Raw genomic sequence first — 19760 nt, forward strand, 5'->3', positions numbered from 1 at the left:
TTGAAACCTCTGGAACGTTTATATACTCACTTTCCCTTGTGATCCTATGCCGGGATAGCACCGGAGATGCGCATACGATCGCCCAGGCCTTGGAAGCCTTCCTGTGCAATCTTGCATCCGGCAAGAGTGCTCGCAAACTCGAGAACTCGTGAAACGTCCCAGTCGTGATCTCGCCAGAGCATCCCGTAGAGAACTCCGGCAATGAATGTATCGCCGGCTCCAATGGTGCTTTTGCTTTGCGTCAGGGAAAGGATTGTGAAATGGAAAAGAGATCGACGTACTCTGTAACGGCAGCTATTGAGGCGGCTCGTTGATTGTATATCTCTTGGTGCTTGACGTCGAATGCAGTAGCGCCGGCCTCTCCCCATGTGCAAAACAGATGAGACCTTGGATTCTCTTGTCAGCACGGTGGGACGTATCCACAGGACTCTGGATTCATACGCCTTTCTAGCTATACGAGCCTGGTCTCGCACACAAGCAATAGCGTCGGGGTACCCGCGTTCGCGAGACCAGCTCTTGGAGTAGAACACGACGTCAGCCTGGGCCGCCAGCGATTCGAGACCGGGCCGGCCTGGCTTTTCCACCTCGACGCTGAGTCTCACGGTGGGGTGATTTTGGCGAAGATGTCGCATAAACTGAAGAGTGACGTCTGGAATCCGGCCCTAGAAGGCTGATGAGTCAGTCCAACAGTCCGCAGGCACAGGCGCAAGCGAGAAAGTTTGCTGGCTCCAAAACGAAACGCACTTCAAAATGATACCAGGTTGCTTCATCGTCGAAAGAGTCCGACATGGCTATGAACTCAGCACATGTCATTTCTGGCAGGTCGTTGTAGTTCACGATGGTCCTGCTGTCAGCCGAGGAGCTCTTGATGATGTAGCTGGACGCTGGCTCGGAGTGTGCATCACGGTATAAACAGTGCGACAGGTCTACGCTCGGGCCAAATGAGGCCTTGATCTCGCTAGATCCAACTGACGAGAGTGCCGGCATGACGGAGCAGAGGTACAGCTGAGGTTTGTGTTCGCTGCCGCTGCTGGCGCTGACCAGCTGTTGGAGGACCTCTAGAGTGTTTGGCACATTGCCTCCGCGGCGACGATGGATGTTTGTGGCTCGGAGCTTCTCATCCTCGGCTGGGTAGTATGGTACGCTGTTCCGCTCGGCTCTCAGGTGTTTTGCTCGCGGCTCAGAGGATATGGAGGGACCAACCTCAAGATGGTGTCCATGTAACACGCGCCCACCCCAACCAGCCTCATGACGATGACGATGATTTTATGGCGCTCGCATCTGGGATCCGATGATGGTCAATGTTTGTGGAATAATACGAGGGTGAAGAAGCGAGGTTGACACGTCATTTGAAATGTATACGGTAGACCGTATCGGCGTTGAAGCGCACATTTTGTAACTTCTCAGCAAGAAGCGCCACCGTCTTGTCTGGGTTTCTTTCTCTCCTGTACATCACCTGATGGCAGACGGGTCTCACGAGAATGATGTAGCAACAACTGTTGCGCAGCCGTTAGACTCAATTGCGTCCTCCGCTCTCCTGCAGACCTTGTCCGACACCTCAACCGAAACATGCGTGATCTGTCTGGATCATATAACGCAAAAAGCCATCGCCCGCCCATGTCGACACGATCAATTTGACTTTCATTGTCTAGGGACATGGCTCCAGCGTCAACAAGTCTGTCCGTTGTGTAAAGGGCACGTGGATTCCGTCAGGTTTGGTATAAATGAGGAGAATAAACAAGGGAGTCAAATCTTTTATCTCCCCGAGCCTGAGTTACCGCCTCCCGGGCGACAGTCTGTGGCATCACCTTCTGCAAGTTTCGATCGGAGGGCGAGATTTGCAACTCTCCACTCAAGAAATACGCGCCGGCATCGTTCAACACGGGCACGGAATGATGGACCGAACGACACAGGTACGCTCGATTTTCGGAAACAAGTCTACCAGCGAAGACTGTACTCGTTGCACGTCGGAACAAACCGTCTTTCTCGCTACCGAAACCTTACACCGGACTCATTCGCGAAGGACCAACCATGGCAATCTCGAGCACGTATGTGGATACGTCGTGAACTTGGGGTATTCGACTTTCTGAACTCGGCCTCAACCGTCGATTCTCCTGGTAATAGTGGCAGCTCCAGCACCGCAGACCGACGAGCAGGCAATGCCGGCTTCTTACTCGAATATATAATTGCCATCTTGAAATCGATCGATTTGAAAGGGAGTTCTGGACAAGCTGAGGAATTGTTGAAGGATTTCCTGGGGAGAGAAAATGCACGACTATTCCTACATGAATTAGAATCATGGCTACGCAGCCCTTATGAGCACCTCAGAGATTGGGACCGGGCCGTCCAATACTCAATCCCAGCTGAATCGGGGCAGGAAGGAGGTGAGGCCATGTCGAGATCTTCATCGGTGTCAGTTCCTCCTCGACAACGACCACGAGACCATTCTGCGGCCACCGTGCCTGAATGGTTTTCCGATAGGTTCGTGCTGCAGCGAGAGAATCACCGGGACCGCCCAAGTTGAGCCGTGTTAATCGTGTGCTCAAGTTCATGCAATTGACAATGCAGCTTCACCTCGGGCCTGGAGACGTTTCTCATGTCCATTGGTAACCGCACCTCTGCACACAAACCCAGTCTCACGCAGAGGTACAGATGAGCAGAGAGGAACCCTTTCTTGTCAATTTAGTGATGAGTCGAAATCTCAATCAGCAAGACTTGAGGTGCGAGCCTGTTGTATCAGGGGATAAAGAGATGTCCCGCGAATTGTCAGCGCACCTCCCTAGCGTACCTTTCAAGCGCCCTCGCATTGTTTCTTCGATTCTGCGACCAAAGATAGACGAACGACTTCACTTAACGCAATGGAACGGAAAGTTAGGGCTGGGGGATAGCCCTTTCTTCCTGGCAATGTTTGCACAAATACGTCACCCAGTTCTGCACTAGTCCAATCAATGCGTATCTCTAATGTTCAACATGAAATAACGAAGGCGGCCGGTCAACCGATCAACCCAAAACATGGTCATCATATTGTATAATATCTTGGATACAAGCTTCAAACACGAATCGATCCTATTCCATCGTTTTTCACCTGACTTTGAGCACGGTCTTGCCGAAATTCTCACCCTTCAACATTCCCACAAATGCGTGGCCCGCATTCTCAATACCGACCGTCTCATGGATCTTGGCCACGAACGTACCGTCCCTCAACCACTTGGTCACATTCTCAGCGTGTTCCTTGGCCCACTTTGGACCGAACCTCTCGTCGCCCACTAGGAAGCCTTCGACCTGCAGACGCTTCGAGACGATGTTGAAGGTGTTGCGGATCGGGTACCGCTCCTCGGGTGGGAGGTTGTACTGGCTGATCTGGCCGCACTCGATGACGCGACCGTGCCAGTTGAGGGCATCGAAGGCGCCCTCGAGCTGCTCGCCGCCCACGTTATCGTAGAAGATGTCGATGCCGTTGTTGTTGGTGAGGCGGTGGATAGCTTCCAACGTCGACTTTTCCTTCTTGTAATTCCAGCCGCCGTCGAAGCCGAGCTCGTTGGCAATATACGCCAGCTTGTCGTCGCTTCCCACGGAACCAAAGACCTTGAGGCCCTCGTGCTTGGCGAGCTGGCCCACGAGCTGGCCCACGGCACCCGCGGCCGAGGAGACGACGATGGTCTCGCCGCGTTTGGGCTTGCCGATCTCATACAGCGAGCTGTACGCCGTGAGGCCTGGCATGCCCAGCGCGCCGAGGTAGTGGCGGATGTCGTTGACGCTGGAGGGGTCGATCTTCTCCGGCTTCGCAGGATTCACCACGCTGCCCTCGGCGCCCTTGGTCACGACGAAGGTGTTGTACTCCTGGATCGGGAGGCCGTGGCGCACGATGTCGCCCTCCTTGTAGTCGGTCAGGTTGGACTTGACGACCCGGCTCAGCGACAGCGACGGGATCGGCGAGCCCAGCGGCACGGCAGGCATGTAGGACTTGATGCTCGGGTCGCGCAGGAGCCCGCGGAGGTACGGGTCAAGGGAGACGTAGAGCGTTTCGAGAACCATACCATTCTCTGGCGCCGGGGCGTCCAGGTCGAAGCCGACGTCTTTGACCGTGACATGTTCACCGGGTACCGGCATGCCGGTGGGTGGCTTTGTGAAGATGAGTGCACGGTTTTTTGTAGGCATGGTGATGATTTTAAACAGTCGTTAAGGCGCTTCGCCAAAGAAACTTATGACCAAGTAGCTATGTTTTTTGTCTTCTGGAAAGTATCTCTGACAAGCCGCTCGGATAAGTTAATGTGGTGTCTGAGTGGTCCCAGTCAATGAATAGTATTGTAGAGAAACCGAGGTCCACGTAATCTTGGTGTAGACAAGTAGATAGCAGTAGGGTAGTTGGGTATATTGTACTCAGTCCCGGTACTCGCAGGTATTTTATATCTGTACACACCCGTGTGGACACCAGTTACGAGATTTCAAGCTTTCTCAAGCAGCAAAGGTATGAAAAAAAAGAGAATATTCGAACAAGAAATTTGTAAGCCGAGATGAAAGGTTCAACTGCATTAGTATGTACACATCTACCTTACCGGGGCACGTAACGTACAGTAGGTTTTATACCCGCCGTTGTACAAGAAGTTTATCATTATGTCATAAAAGGGGATCTTCCGCGTGTGTAAATATACGTACAGTGGGGCGCGGACGAGGATTGAGTAATGAGCAAGTACAATGGGGCGAGTACCGTGCTGTCGCCTCGTTCCCATCCGGGTAGAACTACCGGAGACTTGACCACCTGAATCAGGAGATGTACTCCGTGCGACGGCGACAGGCTACTCGTCCGAGGCACCGGCGGTGATGGCGGTGATGGCGGTGATGGCGGTGGTGGTGGAGAGGAGGGAGGAGGAGGAGGAGGAGGAGGAGGAGGAGGAGGAGGAGGAGTTAATATTACGGTGGAGGACGAGTTGGAGGAGTTAGCATTACGGTCTTCTCAGAGGGGACAATTCCCGAACACAGTGGGAAACCAGATTCTCTGGAATTATTAATAATGCAATAATACGGGTAACAGACTTTTTTTTCTTTCTCTTCATTCCTCTCTTTTCCGTCCCCATCACTCGCAGCCGTGCGTCGTGGATCGGCGGACACTGGATCGTCGTGAATCGCGTGCGGCTCTTTTATTTTTCTTTCCCCTTCGGCAGAGAGAGAGAGAAGCAGAGGCAGAGAGAGCTTTTGTGGTTCTCTCGTGGCTCTTCGAAGGTCATGGAACTGTGGCTGAGCAACAATTTATCAAAATTGCCTGTACTCGCATTAGCACCCACCCGTTTCTTTCACATTTTCGATGGTCACGGTCCGAGTCTTTCTCTCTTGAGATGACCAAAAATGCGTTGAAGCGAGGTTCCTCCGCTGTAGAGATTACGGAGCGGCATGAAGGCACTACCGTGTTTATTTTGTCCCGATCCTCATCGAGGCGCGGTCGCAGGATTTGTCCACCAGTGATCAACAAAATCCTTAGCAGAACCAGCAGTACCAGCAGAACCAGCAGTATCAGCAGCGTCAGCGGCTTCAGCGGCTTCAGAGGCTTCAGAGGCTTTCACAAACTGGAGAGCGGGGCGGGGCGGGGCGGGATGTTCATCCGAAGCGAGACATTCCGCCAGCTAATTAATATTTTCATGATTCCGTCCATTCATTTATTATGTCACGGCAGGTAGGTACTCGTAGGCTCGTATGTACGGATACATACCTGATATTGTTGTGCTACAATAAACAATTTCATCAAAGGGAAAAAAGGACCTCACATACAAATTACCGACGAGGTAGACCTTCTGGCTTAGGTAGAACAGAACCCCATCGTGTGTATCTATGGAAACCGCGAAAATACCTACCCGAGGCATTTCACGTAACTCGTGCTTCTCTACCTAGGGTAGAGTACATATGTAGGGAGAGTCCGGACCGAACTTGTCGCTGATCAACCCCCCGTGGGGGGGGGGGGGGGGTGTTTGAGGGACGAGTCGGAAAGAAACTAAGTAGCAACGAGGTCATAGAACACACACGTCAGTCGAGGAAATATACAGGTACCTACTACTCTCTAGGTAGGAATCTCTCGGCAACAATTCTTTTCGAATTATATCATGCACTGTACAATACAAACAAAAAAGCCTTTCTTCTCTGCTCACCCAGCTTCCGCACTTTGTTTAAGAAAACAAAAATGCTGTTTCCATCGTCTTTTGTCCCGAGAGAAAGAAAGCTTCCCCATCTATGCCGCATTTCGGCTCATGTCGTTTCTTATTCTGTTGTAGTCGAGAAGACCCTCGATCGATCCAACAGCCGACACTGCAACATCTTGATCCCACAGCTTCTTCTGGGCAAAGCGCATGACATCCTTCTCGGTGATGGATCCAATCACTCGCTCAATCTCGGCAGGGTCCATCCTTCGTCCAGTGGTGATGATCTGTCGGCCGATGTCTTCCGCAACAGCCGTTGTACCGTCGAGCGAAAGCAGAATCGACGCCTTCAGTTGGGCCTTGGCACGTTCCGTCTCGGCTTCGCTGACGTTGAATGACAGTCTGGACCATTCGCGGAGTGTGAAATGGACAAGGTCGTCGAGGGCCGTCTTGTTTTCACTGACCAGATAGATACCCCAGAGACTATTCATCAATGTTAGCAACATGATCCATTTCACCATCTTTTCCCCGTTCACACATACCCAGTATCACTGTAGCTCGTAGAGAAGCTCATGAAGCTGTTGGCAAGGTTATTGGCATGGACGAAAGTGCTGAGCTTGCCGCCCAGGTATGGGGAGTTTCCCATAGCCCGGTCCCAGTTACCGACGATGGCCTGAGTAACGAGCGCAGTAAAGTAATCATCGTCCTTCCAGCTGACACCCTCAACCGCAATGGCAATGTGAGCAGTTGGGATAGTGTCGTCTCTGATTCTGACCTCGGATCCAATGAACTCGGGAGTGCGCTTTTGCTCGGCAGCAATCTCGGCCGCATACGAGGTAGGTGGTGCGGACTTGAGACCTGAAAAGTGCTTCTCGGCCAGCTTGACCAATTCCTCGTGAGGAACACCGCCAGCTCCCACAAGAACCATGCGGTCTGCGGTGTAGTTGGTGCCAATATAGTCCACCAGATCTTGTCGCGAAATGGTCTCGATATTTTCCCTTGGTCCGAGAATCGTTCGTCCGAGGGGCTGGTTCATATAGGCAGTGGCGTGCAAGTGATCGAAGACGACCTCTTCCAGTTGCTTGTCAACCTCCTCTTGCTCCCGAAGGATGACATCGCGTTCCCGTTCAACTGCGGCGGATTCGAGCTTGGAGTTCTGAAGAATGTCGGAGAGGATATCAACAGTCTTGGGAACATCGGAGTTGAAGGATTTGGCGTAGTATACGGTGTTTTCGCGCTGCACAGATGTTAATCTTGTATTCGAGACCCCCCACACAATTTTCTCCATACCGAAGTGTATGCGTTCAGGTGGCCACCCATGTTTTCAATTTCGAGCTCTAGCTGATGCTGGCTGCGTCTGTTTGTGCCCTGGATCTCTTTAGACTCTCCGTATCAAGAACTCCTCGATGGGTCATTATACCTTGAAGGCAAGATGCTCGAGGAAGTGAGCTGTTCCATTTGTCTTATCCGTCTCTGCCCGGCTTCCTGCATCAATCCACACTCCGACGGTCGAGGTCTGAGCCCATGGCGAATGTTCTGTCGCGATCTACCACCAGTCAGTACACTGGAAAATTTTGCAATGACATTTGGCGTTCGTACAGTTAGGCCGTTGGAGAGCGTTGTGCTTTCTGTTCTCGTCGGCGTAACAGGGTTGGCGTAGCGTCTAAGGGGAGATTTGATCGCATTGAGAGCTTGTCGGCTTCGTAGAGAGCGCTGGAAGTTCAGCGCCAGCCGTTGAGACGCCATTTCGAAGTACAGAGGGAGGCACACGAGAGGAAGAAGCTGGTATGGTTGAAGATTGAGCTTCGTTGTAGGCACTTCGAAAGCTCATGGAGATTCCGCAACGCGCTAAACCCAAATAGAGCAGGCCTTTTACATATCATCTGATTGGCTCATATACTTTGTCACCCACTACTCATACTCGTACGGATACTCGTAATCGAGGACTTCGCAGGAATACACTAACTATGGGATAGGCACATTACTTCGTCGGCAGATCCTTCATTACTCAATTATTGAAGTTCCACATGCTGTCACCCATACCAACAGTTGTGCCCTCAAAGTCGAAGAATGGCATTCCCAACCCCAAAGCAGGATCGTCAAAATCGAATGCAGCAGGGTCCAGGGCGTTGTAGTCTGGCACATCTGCCAGCCCATTAGGTGTAGCATCGGATTTCTTGTCCACGACAGGCTCACTCGAAAAGGTCACAGTTGGTTTCGACTGCTCTCCATTTACCTTTCGACTTCTAGGTCGAGCTGGACCTCCCAGAGTTTCGGCCATCTTCTCAAGCCCCTCTGCCATCCGGTGTATTAGGTGATCCTTTCCGACATCTGTCGATTTGATATGTTGTGCTAACGCGTTGATAAGACGCTGGAAGCGAACGGTATCTAGGAATAGCTGCGCACTGAACTTTTTGGCAATCTTCAGTAAAAACATGCAAGCAAACGCAATCATGCCGTGAACGTGATGAGGGACGTATGCAATGGCTATTTGTGCGTCCTTGTCGTCAAGTAGCAGATTGATGATTGCAGTCGCAGCAGCAACTGCCGCCGACGCATTCTCCAAGAAGTGTTCTGGGATAACAGCACCGGTGTCTGGCAAGCCACGAAGCACATACGATTGAAGGTACAACTTCGCCCAGTGGTAGTGCATTATCGCGCCCTTGTTGGGCCAATTGCCTATCCATTGGCTTGGGTCTGTTTGATTGTCAGTAACAGATTTGGCTGCCGTTGGGGTATGTAAACTTACTATGCCGAGAGAACCTGGCTATCCAATCATCCAAATCTCTCTCAAATCCAGCAATCTTGCTCAGTGCAGAGGCTGGTAACACTGATCCTGTATCTTCTGGACCTAGCGTTTCGCGAATTTGGTTCATGAGATACATCAGACAGATTTGTCCAGCGATTCTGCGATCGGCGTCCGTTGATAGTGGGCATGCCAGGTACGCCTCCCAACCCGTAATATAACTTTCGTTGTCACGCATGATCGATGAACGTCCGTAGAGAATCGATAGATGATGATCGCAGATATAGAGCAAGTAAAGCACTCTGATACCGTCGATCGCCTCTTGGAGCTTCTCCTGATCCGCCTTCTCGGGCGACTTGAGAGATTCGGAGATTTCGTGATAGTACTGTCGAAGGTGAAATTCACTGGCGCGACGAATAGCGTAACCTGATAATGTCCAGGAGATGTCGCTCAACCAGTATGATCCAAGTACGAGTGCCCTTAAATACTCCATATCGATCTTTCTCTCAAACATTGCATTGGCAACCAACCTTCGGTACTCTTTGTTACAGATGGCGTACAGATGACCCAGCTTAGTATCATGAAGCGCGGCAACCGTCAGAACGCATGCCGTCAGAGTGGGAGAGCGTCGCCTGAAGGAGTCGAGGTCTTTATAGTCAGGGCAAATGTGCCAGATATATGGGTCGAGCTTGCTGAGGTAGTAATTGGCCAGATGCTCTGCATCCTCTTGCTTGATCAAACCTCGTGCAATGAAGTCAGTATCGCGCAGCTGCTTGCATATCCGCGACTGGTCTTCTGTAATGTTCTCGGTCGCTCGTAGAGACCGCATGCCTGTGATCTGATATAGGGATTCAATTGGGACGTGGGACAGATTGTCAGCAACGGGCGTGACTTTTGGTGAATTGTCGACCGACTGATCCTCATCATCCTGATCATTGCCCTGATCTTCCTGGTCAAAGAAGATGGCGGGATCTTGCGTTGAGACGAGCATCTGCGGCAAAGGAGGAAGCTGAAGTGTCCGCACTATCTCTTCCACAGCAGCGTACAGCGAAGTAACATCCTTGGTGACTGCAGACTTCCACTTCGAGTCTTCTGACATGAGGGTTTGCAAGCTTTTATTCAACCGACATGACAATCCTCGCTCTTTGCATCTCTGGCACGGGGGATCGCCAATCATGATACATTTGATCTGCGATGTATGTGTCAGCTCCACGGTGAATACAGAATCGATATCCTATGCCCACCTTTTGTTTGCGACAAGCTGCACATGCTTTGACCTTTCTCGATATTCCTGGCAACTTCGAATCGGCCTGTGCGCCATTGGAGGAGTTGGTTCGTTGTGGTGCTTTGGGAGGGGCCTTTGCTATCAGAGGCGGCTCGTCGAAAGAGTTGCGGCTCTTCTTTGGCGAGAGCGTCTGGCCTGGTGAATTGTAGGACTGCGGCGACACCGAGGAACCTGTTCGTTGCAGGCTGGTTATTGGGCCTCGTGGGGACGGGGAAGGCAGATTGGCCTCTTGCCAACTCCGCTTCGACATGGTTGCGAATGTATTTGGTATATGATGTTCGGGTCCTGCAGCGGAGGGAACAATGGCATCGCCAGGTTGACTCTGCAGCGGTCGAGGCAGTTGTAGGAATTATATGAGTCGAGAAGTTGTAGATCTGACCAAGCGGAGAAGAGATTGATAGCGGAGAGGAGGCGTTGTATGCTCGTCTGGGCTGGGCACTAATAGGCGGGTTTACTTGATGAGGCATAGTGAGCTCAGTGGCTCCAATAGGCGTGGACAGCGGTGGTGGACCGCCTCTAGGAGGCCCCGTTATAGGCTTACTGTAGGTCTAGTCGACTGGGGCAGTTGAGGCCCCTGGCCACGCCTTATTACGAATCTCGACAATCGCTATGAATTATTATTCCTGCTGCTACATCGTATCTGGATGGCTGCTCTACTACCTTCTACTTTATCAGTATTATATCTTCACAAAATCATCATCGAAATACCACACCGGATCCCCGTCTGGATCGACTTCGGTCTGCGTGTATCCGTTGCCCATAAAAGCAAATCGGTTGTCAGACATATAGGTAATGTTGTAGTCCTCCCACCGGACATTCTTCAGGATTTCGAAGAAATGCAAGCGACTCCCAGGATAGATGGCCGTCACTGGACCATGAGTCTTCCCATTCTTGAACCAGCTTCGACAAGCCGACGACCACACCAGTCGCTTCATCAATTCGTGCGTGTGGTTGTACAGATCCTTGATGGCTTCCTTTTTGGGTTCCACGGCCTTTACTCGCTCCGTCTGAATCTTCTCAATCACCTGGAAGATATACCTGGTATACCACTCTAATATCGGTAGGATGCTCGAATGCGAAGCCGGTCCGTTAGGCCCTATCAACAGGAATAGGTTTGGGAAATTCTCTGCCGTGATGCCGAGATACCCGACTGGGAAGTCTCCAAATTGTTCGTGAATCTCAGCCTTGTTGCGACCATACACTTTAAAATGCGGCGTAAAAGAAGTGTCGAAGCCAGTCGCACAGATAACAACATCCACCTCGCGCTCCTCGCCTGATTCATCTACTATGCCAGTCTCGGTGAGACGCACTGCTGAGGATGGGATCACCTGGACATTGTCCGCGCGTAACGACTGTAGGTAACCTGACCCGGGAGTCATCCGTCGGCAACCGAGAGCAAATGGCGGAATCATATGCTTGGTTAACTTTTCATCGTGCCCAAGTTGCTCTGCCATGATGTCTGCTACCAGCTCGCGAGAGGTTTTCTGATCATGGGCTTTGAGATGCATCTATCCATCGTCAGCGAGTCTGTTGAAGGGGGCTGCCTAGTCTCAAGGACCTACCAGTGTGAATCGCTTGTTGAGCTCGCCCTCGATGTCGCGGCAGTACTGGGCGTACTTGTCGGGATTTGCCTTCCATTCTTGCTTCTGCTCTTCTGAGTCTGGGGAGTGTCAGGCTTGAAGCCACAAATGAGACTAGTTTACCTACATGTGAAGTTGGTGCCGCCAGGGCCAGCATATTTTGCTCCAAATCCCGTAGTGATCCAGACTGGAGACCTTAAAAAGGGATACAACTTCTTGACAGCTGAACCAAACATCAGCAGCCGCATGTGCCATCTTCAAGATCACTTACTCGGTTGGATTGACGGTATGATCTGTACAGCAGATGATCCACCTCCTATAACAGCGACCCTCTTATCCTTCAAGTCATAACTGTCATCCCATCGAGCAGAGTGCATCAACTTGCCCTTGAACAAGTCTAGGCCCGGTATTTTGGGCCACTTCCACGAGTTGAGGACTCCGGATCCGTTGACCAAGATATTGCAACTGTCCTCGAAGTATGATCCATCAGGGCGCACTAGACTGAGTCTCCATAGACCTGCATCCTCGTCCCAAGTGGCCGATTCTACCGTCGTCTTGAACTGAACATACTTCTCGAGGTCGTACTTGACAGCAACATCCTTCAGATACTTCCAGATTTCTTCAGCCCCTGAATAGTATCGCGACCAATTTGGGTTTTTAGCCCAGGTGAATTGGTACGAAGGACTTGGAATATCACAACTGCATCCAGGATACCTGTTTTCGAGCCAAGTTCCTCCAGGCTCACTGTTTTTCTCGTATATCTGGAGCTCAACGTCCTTGAGAGCACGCTCGGCTTTGTAAGCGAATTGCAAGCCTGTGGCTCCCGCACCAACACAGATCACTCTGATCTTGCGTCGTTCGTATAGTAGCTGCTCAGTGATGCGGTAGCCGTCGAAGTCTCGACCATTATACCATTCGTTCTCGTGTGGGGCGTCTGATGCTACAGTGACGTCCTCAGTTGGCGCTGCAGAGATAAGTACTACTCGGTCGGTCGCCATTGTGGACGAGAAGCACCCTTGAGAGCACGGTTTTGGCTGGATTGAGGTCATGCATACCTTCTGGGAGTTCAAAGGACATTTCTTGTCTTTTCTAATCTACTTGGTAAGCCGCTCAAACTCCTCGGTGAACCCCGCAGCAATAGCCGCCCCAATGGGCCATTTCTGACATTGGCCCGAGGCCTCTGGTGGTATGATCTTGGATGCTGAGTCGAGCGTGGAAACTGAAAACTGTAGGCATGACTGACAATATGCAGGTCAGCTTAGCTAGCATGATATGCGAAAGACTGCGGTCCGCTGGGTTGCCTCTCGAATCTGTTTTTGGTCATCGACTAAGACACGCTCACGCTGCGTCCCATCTGATCAATGGGACCCTACCTCTTGTAGCGTTGTCTCTACGTCAGCCAGTCGGGGTGTCTGCGCTTTTTGCTTCTGACAAGGCACTCATCTCTTCCAGCGTAGTTGAGAGGTAGAAGAGTTGTTCGCGAGGTGGAGACATGATCTATATGTAGACTCTAATCCTAGAGCGGTTAGCTTCACATCCCTCGCGGGTAAGGAGTACATGAGTGTACAGGTGCTTGATCTGAAGACTACTGCTTCGTCAAGAAGGACAGGACTGATTGTCCAGTGTGTCCGTCCCGGAACTCCATAGAGACTGCAGGCAGATTTAGGCCTTCAGGGGGTGATTTCGGAGTATAGGCTACAAAGAAAGGTGTTGACTTTGCCCAAGACACATTCCTCAGGAACCTTCTAGACGCTGGGATCGAGGAAACTAAGGGGAGCAGATCGATCTTTGAAGAACTCGTTGAGAACACCATCGTTTTCTTGATTGATGGTACCGACGCTATAAGCGTGACAACCATGTACAATATAGGAATATGGCAGAAACCCTTGAGGCTAGAAGAAGCTGGAAGGTGAGATCCGTACAGGGTTTCCGGGTCCCGACCATTCACCTACTTATCAGGAAGCGGTGGAGTTGGTAAGCCTATACTCTGGACCACCGAGTATGTTCCACGTATCATCAGCGAACGAATATTCGTACGGCCATACCATAACGTGCATGTTGAAGGCATAGAGACTGTGGGCACTCTCAATGTAGGGCGTCCCCGGGCCTCGCTTGAAGGTCATCAGAATCGAGTATATCCCCGAGGACGTGAAGGTAGCGACGGCTCCATATGCCACTCACCGTCATTCGAGAATGTTTTCAAGTACAGAGGAGCTCATCCCGTGACCGATGGCTAAATTCTGCGCCTGAGACGCGTCGCATGCTGAAGCCTTTCAGTCACGTGGCGAAAATTGTATCAAAAAGCATCTTGCGGGGATCGGAATGCACTTGAATTGACCAGACTGTACCAATTGTACGATATTTGAAATGGTCCGAGCATCACTGAAGTGTGACGATGCAGAAGGATCGTGAGGTTTGCGGTGCCCTGGGATGCATGGTTGTTTGTTAGGCCGACTCTTGCGAAGAAATCGGCCTGCACTATGCTTGGATAGGACAATAGAAAATCGATTAGCAGACGTCAGATATCGCGGGGACAGCGACACATGTATAGGAACCCATGGAGTATTCATCGTGTACGTTCTGCGTATGGCAAACGCGTGAAGTCTGCTATTTCGATAATGCCGAGGAATCATCAAGTGGCGCATGTGTCCCTGTGCTTCGCCGTACACCGAGTTCTTGAAATGCAATGCTCGTGATTGGCCTTTCGGATGCGAGCTTCGGGAATGCACGCCGCATCCTCTCTCCTCCATTTACCTGCTTGCTTGGACCCGATCGTTTTGTCTTTGCAACATCTCTCGCATCGCCAACACCACACCTCTCGACAGACACAACCTTCGAGGGCTAGCTCGCAGTTACGATGGCAGCGTCGTCGAGATCCGCCGTGCTCCGCTCAGCACAACTCTTGTCATCGTCATCACGATCGTTCGCGACCTCGACGACACAACCGCTTCGCCTGCTCCGACCTGCTCCGTCATTTCAACCCAGACAGCTCCTCGTACCTTCGTGGGCGGCGGGCGCGAGCAGATATGCAGCTTTTTCGACGACCTCACAGCGCAAGATCCTCCCTCCTGGACCACAAGTCATCGAGGGCGGCGTGAACACTCCCGCACCCGTGCCGAAGCCGAATCCTCTACACGGAAGCTACCACTGGACCTTTGAGAGACTGATGTCGGCCGGTCTCGTGCCGCTCACGATGGTACCCTTTGCCTCGGGGAGCCTGAGCCCGACTCTGGACGCTGTCTTGATCTTTAGCATCCTCGTGCACAGCCATATCGGATTCCAGTATGTTTCTGACCCTGCGATAAATATATATCCCTGCACCCGGGCCTGTGCCGTCTATTTTTATCATGACATCGAGAACGACAAGACCTTTCCAAATTACTGAGGCGAATACTAACGCGGATGTCTGTTTCAGGTCTATGGTGATTGACTATATCCCGATTAACAAGCACCCAACTTTGCGAAAGGCGTTCATGTGGGCTTTGAACCTGGCGACTTTGGTTGTTGCAATTGGCTTCTACGAATTCGAGACCAACGATGTCGGTGTCACGGAGGCGGTGAAGAGGATATGGCATGCTGGCGAGAACGATGCGACCATCGGAAAGACCGACTTGTCGGCCCTCGGACATGATGGAAAGTTGAAGCACCTGAAGTAATTTAACATGCTGCAGGATGCGGTGGTGGTAGCGGGGAGTTATACACGACTCATGTATATGCGAAAAACAAATGCAGAATCCACGGCAGCAGGTGCACACTGCACACAGATGTTCGCATGGGATTGAGTATCTGCAAGTACAGGACTTGGACCAGGTTGGCCATGTACTTTTTCGAGGTTCAAAGATTCAAACTAAAACTTGTATGCTCGCTCAAGTCATGTCTATTCTTTTTGTGCGTGTGTGTATGTCCCAATCTCGTCATTTATAACTTGTCGTGTCACGTCACAACCCAAGTGCCAATAACGCCCTGTCGGATGTTCCTTGTTCAGTCCCTAGTCTTCATCAGCCAACAAGTCCTCGTCGCCCAAATGATCGTCATCGTCGGCCTTCATCATGACCGTTTCCATGAGCTTCAACGTCAACCGCAGCGGCAAGCCTACAACATTGTCGAAACTCCCTTCTATTCTCTCCACGAGAATCGCGCCTGTGCCCTGGATTCCGTACCCGCCGGCCTTGTCGGCACCCTCCCTCGTGCGCACGTACGCGAGCAACAGCTCGTCCGAGATGTCCGAGTCAAACTTGACCACCGTCTCCTCGGTCCCTGTCTCGAGAGCGTAACCGGGGTCCCTTGCACTGGCCAACGGCGCGATCAGCGTGACCGCAGTGTAGACGCGGTGGGTTCCCGTGTCGCGAAGGCCCCGGAGCATCTTGATGTGGTGTGCTTCGGAGCGGGGCTTCTCCAGGATCTCGCCCGCCGCAGAGACGACGATGGTGTCGGCCGCAATAATCAGCGCCGGCTCCGGTTTGGATTCGTCCTGGATCGACGTACGGTAGACCGAGAGCGCCTTCTGGGTCGCCGTCGCCGACACGTATTCCCACGGCGACAGGGTGTGGGGGAGGTTCTCGGCAAAGTTGGACGGTATCGTCTCTACTTGGGTCAGGCCGACCTGGGCGAGGAGGGCTCTGCGACGAGGGGACTGGGAGGCGAGGATGACTCGACGTCCGCGGAGGATGCGCAGGGCGGGAATGTCTAGAGGAGGAGGGGCTCGAAGCCTCCTCCCAGGGCCACCAGGTTGCTGTGAGGCTGCTTGTGGTTGTGATTGAGGAGGGGGCACAGAGAGTGCTTCGTAGGATGGAGGCGCCTCGCTGGGCTCGGGCTCTGGCTCCTTCTCCTTTTTGTCCGCCATCATGTGTATATGGTTTCAGTCTGCAGCTCGGAATACACAGGGGGCTGAGAAGGTGTTGATGATGCTGTTAATCGGGGACAATGCGAGTACAGGTCGTCAGGAACATGTATAGGAGAGAATAGGTACTAGGTGCCTTTTTTCTGTAAGCCTGGCGTACTGTGCCTCGCAATGCCTGGCCTGGTTGTATCCGTCGTACAATGCATAGACGCATAGATGCGTACGTCAGCCGAACATCCAGGAACAGGCCCAATCAAAGGGAATCAAACGGGCGGTGGCAGAAAAAGTTCGGTGTGGGGGAATTTTCTGGAGCATCTCAGCACATTATGCGAGTTGCGCCCTGGCACGCTACTCTTTTTATTGAGTCATATTGTGTCTGGATAAAATCCGAATAAATAACAAATAACCTGAACATCTTCTCTACGCCTTGTACCATACTCGTTCCAAGCCTAGAGTCCAAACCATGGCAACGACATTACATCTTCGCTCAGAGTGCAAGCCTCTCGAGCATCGCTCAGCTCGTATGTTCTGCATGTTTTATCGGGTTCAGTCGCTCGTCCTAACACCCTACAGTCACCCCAACCACTACAAAGGCTCTGCTCGACGCCGGCTACAAGATCAACGTTGAGCGAAGTCCAGAGCGCATTTTCGACGACTCCGAATTCGAAGCTGTAGGCGCAACTCTCGTGCCTGAGGGATCATGGGTTGATGCTCCGCAAGACCATGTCATCGTCGGTCTCAAGGAGCTGCCCGTGGATAAATGTACTTCTTTGGAGACCGTGTCTGCACATTCAGACTTTGCTAACACTTTCCAGTCGCATTGAAGCATACGCATGTCCAGTTTGCGCATTGCTACAAAGGCCAAGGTGGCTGGCAAGACGTCCTCTCCCGCTTTCCCCAGGGTGGCGGCACCCTGCTTGATCTCGAGTTCCTCCAAGATGATACCGGCCGACGTGTCGCCGCATTCGGATACCACGCCGGCTACGCTGGTGCAGCCCTCGCCGTGGAAGCATGGGCTTATCAACTGCAACATCCTGAAGCCGAGAGCATGCCCTCCGTTTCGAGTTACCCCAACCAAGACCTTCTCCTGAAGGATGTCGGCGCGAGATTAGCCGAGGGTGAAAAGATCGCCGGACGCAAGCCTCGAGTTCTGGTCATCGGCGCCCTTGGCCGCTGTGGCCGTGGAGCCGTCGATCTGTGCAAGCAGGTTGGCATCCCCGACGAGAACATCTTGCAGTGGGACATGGCGGAAACGGCAAAGGGGGGCCCGTTTTCCGAGATTGTGGAAAGCGACATCTTCGTCAACTGCATTTATCTCTCCGATCCAATCCCACCTTTCATCAACAAAGAATCGTTGTTGTCAGAGAAGAGAAAGCTGAGCGTCGTGTGCGACGTATCCTGCGACACGACGAACCCTCACAATCCGGTGCCGATATACACCAAGAACAGCACGTTTTCGAGTCCGACGATCAAGGTTGAAGGTTACGATAACCCGCCACTATGTGTCATTAGCATTGACCATTTGCCTTCTCTGTTGCCTCGGGAGGCCAGCGAGGCATTTAGTGAGGCTCTGCTGCCAAGCCTGCTGACACTGAAGGATCGCAAGAGCAGTCGCGTCTGGCAACAAGCAGAGGACCTATTCAACGCCAAGGTCGCTTCTTTGCCCGAAGCCATGAGGACAGCTGTGAAGAGTGTTACGGGATGAATTGGAAACACGGTACGATAAATGGATGCGAAAAAGACCCGGCGTGATAGAACTAGAGTTGTAAATACATGTTTCAACAGTGTTAGCCTGTTTTGATTTTATCTTTTTTTTGGCATCGCATTGTAGAGCAATGCCCATGTCCATTACTGCTTTCATTACACACCCGTGCCTGCGGAGCTTCGATACCAGGTTGGGCCGCTTTGATGTCTCTTCTCTGGCAAGCGTTTGGGCTCATCAAACTTCCATCAGATCATCACTTGTGACGTCTCCGAGTTTCCGCTTTGAGCCGGTCGGTGTCTGTGGCGTAGCACTTCCATCATCAAAGAACTCCTCAATTTCCCACTCGACTCTGGTATTGCCATCCGAACTCACTCCGACTCCTTTTCGGAAGTTGTGAGTACGACCTAGTCTGCTGCCATCCAACAATTCCTCGAACCATGATAGGCCTCCTGATCGTCCGCTCCGTTCCGTCCAGGTCACGTCTTGGTTCTGCTTTTGTTCTGTGGGTGCTTGAACAGCTGTTTGAGACGGTCCCTGGATATTCTCCGGCTCCACGTCCTCGGGTAGTAGATCCAGCTCTTGTAATGCATGCATGTCCTCGCCCAGTAAACTGCCCAGGGTGATGTTCATGAAGTCGGCTTCCGAGGAGGGGTTCTCTGTCCAGTAAGACAAGTGCGTACCACAGTATCCGCAGAATACACGTTGAGTGTGTGGACTATGCAAAGGAGAAAAGGTTCGCCGGATTGTGGCGTGGGTTTCATCAGGGAAGAATGCTTGGGTTGTCGAGGAGTACCAAGTCAGTGGCACTCTCAGCCATGCTGTCAATGGTGTTGCTTGACTTCGTCCTAGTCGTGTTAGCTTGACCTTGTACTGTCACGGTCCGTGGCTTACTGCTGTCACTGGTGTTGTCAAAAAAGACTTCTGCCCGTTGTGTAGAATCTCCAGGCACAATTACGGAATAGTGAATCCGGCCGCAGTTGCAGGCGCCACGGAGCGGTCGTTCTCTGCTCATGGTGCTGGCGTGAGAAGTGTTCCGATATCACGAAGACCGTGACAGGAGGTGGTAGAGTGTTGACTCGAGATTGACATGCAGGGGAGCGATAGGAGTGAAAGCAAAGCGTTGAACAAGTGATCTAATCGTGAACGACGGCGGGCTCCCACTTCCAAAAGAACTCGGATTTAACCCTCATGCATGTCGGGATTAAGAGCCGGGTCAATGAGGAAACTGGGCGAGAATCCACTCGTACGAGGACAACGGTAGTCTGTGCTGGACCCACGACCACATCTCTCTTGTTGCCATCAATTTGTCCTTTTGTCTGGTCTACCCCTCGAGCAAACCTGCACTACATCGATGAGATTTAAAAGCTTCTCTTCCCATCATTCTTCATAACATAGATTGTACCAAGATTATCAGTTTTAACTTCCGAAGACGACCGGCCAGCCGTCAAAAACCCTCACCAGGCTTTTATTCAGCGCGAA

The 19760-nt window shown here is 51.9% G+C and overlaps 10 protein-coding genes across 10 annotated transcripts; 3 read left to right on the plus strand and 7 right to left on the minus strand.

Moving 5' to 3' along the window:
• Positions 1 to 44: 44 nt before the first annotated feature.
• PV08_10381 (uncharacterized protein) lies at positions 45 to 1250 on the minus strand (the record flags this gene model as incomplete). Its single annotated transcript, XM_016384696.1, has 5 exons — positions 45 to 228; positions 282 to 386; positions 442 to 662; positions 745 to 1144; positions 1204 to 1250. The coding sequence occupies 5 exons, from the start codon at positions 1248 to 1250 to the stop codon at positions 45 to 47; spliced, it is 957 nt and encodes a 318-aa protein (XP_016231298.1).
• A 209-nt stretch (positions 1251 to 1459) lies between these two features.
• On the plus strand, positions 1460 to 2524 carry PV08_10382 (uncharacterized protein; the record flags this gene model as incomplete). Its single annotated transcript, XM_016384697.1, has 1 exon — positions 1460 to 2524. One exon carries the CDS (start codon positions 1460 to 1462, stop codon positions 2522 to 2524), a length of 1065 nt encoding a protein of 354 aa, XP_016231299.1.
• A 557-nt stretch (positions 2525 to 3081) lies between these two features.
• PV08_10383 (uncharacterized protein) lies at positions 3082 to 4158 on the minus strand (the record flags this gene model as incomplete). Its single annotated transcript, XM_016384698.1, has 1 exon — positions 3082 to 4158. The coding sequence occupies one exon, from the start codon at positions 4156 to 4158 to the stop codon at positions 3082 to 3084; it is 1077 nt and encodes a 358-aa protein (XP_016231300.1).
• Positions 4159 to 6217: 2059 nt separating this feature from the next.
• PV08_10384 (mitochondrial-processing peptidase subunit beta) lies at positions 6218 to 7871 on the minus strand (the record flags this gene model as incomplete). The annotated part of the gene is made up of 5 exons (XM_016384699.1): positions 6218 to 6608; positions 6668 to 7362; positions 7416 to 7493; positions 7546 to 7671; positions 7725 to 7871. The coding sequence occupies 5 exons, from the start codon at positions 7869 to 7871 to the stop codon at positions 6218 to 6220; spliced, it is 1437 nt and encodes a 478-aa protein (XP_016231301.1).
• Positions 7872 to 8133: 262 nt separating this feature from the next.
• Positions 8134 to 10406, minus strand: PV08_10385 (uncharacterized protein; the record flags this gene model as incomplete). The annotated part of the gene is made up of 3 exons (XM_016384700.1): positions 8134 to 8822; positions 8875 to 10060; positions 10116 to 10406. 3 exons carry the CDS (start codon positions 10404 to 10406, stop codon positions 8134 to 8136), a joined length of 2166 nt encoding a protein of 721 aa, XP_016231302.1.
• A 427-nt stretch (positions 10407 to 10833) lies between these two features.
• On the minus strand, positions 10834 to 12734 carry PV08_10386 (uncharacterized protein; the record flags this gene model as incomplete). The annotated part of the gene is made up of 4 exons (XM_016384701.1): positions 10834 to 11664; positions 11719 to 11816; positions 11864 to 11959; positions 12008 to 12734. The coding sequence occupies 4 exons, from the start codon at positions 12732 to 12734 to the stop codon at positions 10834 to 10836; spliced, it is 1752 nt and encodes a 583-aa protein (XP_016231303.1).
• A 1859-nt stretch (positions 12735 to 14593) lies between these two features.
• PV08_10387 (uncharacterized protein) lies at positions 14594 to 15392 on the plus strand (the record flags this gene model as incomplete). The annotated part of the gene is made up of 2 exons (XM_016384702.1): positions 14594 to 15018; positions 15152 to 15392. The coding sequence occupies 2 exons, from the start codon at positions 14594 to 14596 to the stop codon at positions 15390 to 15392; spliced, it is 666 nt and encodes a 221-aa protein (XP_016231304.1).
• A 332-nt stretch (positions 15393 to 15724) lies between these two features.
• PV08_10388 (septum formation protein Maf) lies at positions 15725 to 16579 on the minus strand (the record flags this gene model as incomplete). Its single annotated transcript, XM_016384703.1, has 1 exon — positions 15725 to 16579. The coding sequence occupies one exon, from the start codon at positions 16577 to 16579 to the stop codon at positions 15725 to 15727; it is 855 nt and encodes a 284-aa protein (XP_016231305.1).
• Positions 16580 to 17039: 460 nt separating this feature from the next.
• Positions 17040 to 18281, plus strand: PV08_10389 (uncharacterized protein; the record flags this gene model as incomplete). Its single annotated transcript, XM_016384704.1, has 3 exons — positions 17040 to 17097; positions 17150 to 17338; positions 17392 to 18281. The coding sequence occupies 3 exons, from the start codon at positions 17040 to 17042 to the stop codon at positions 18279 to 18281; spliced, it is 1137 nt and encodes a 378-aa protein (XP_016231306.1).
• A 234-nt stretch (positions 18282 to 18515) lies between these two features.
• Positions 18516 to 19293, minus strand: PV08_10390 (uncharacterized protein; the record flags this gene model as incomplete). Its single annotated transcript, XM_016384705.1, has 2 exons — positions 18516 to 19126; positions 19173 to 19293. 2 exons carry the CDS (start codon positions 19291 to 19293, stop codon positions 18516 to 18518), a joined length of 732 nt encoding a protein of 243 aa, XP_016231307.1.
• Positions 19294 to 19760: the final 467 nt, after the last annotated feature.

Source organism: Exophiala spinifera, assembly GCF_000836115.1.
Source record: "Exophiala spinifera strain CBS 89968 unplaced genomic scaffold supercont1.8, whole genome shotgun sequence".
Classification (NCBI taxonomy): domain Eukaryota; kingdom Fungi; phylum Ascomycota; class Eurotiomycetes; order Chaetothyriales; family Herpotrichiellaceae; genus Exophiala; species Exophiala spinifera.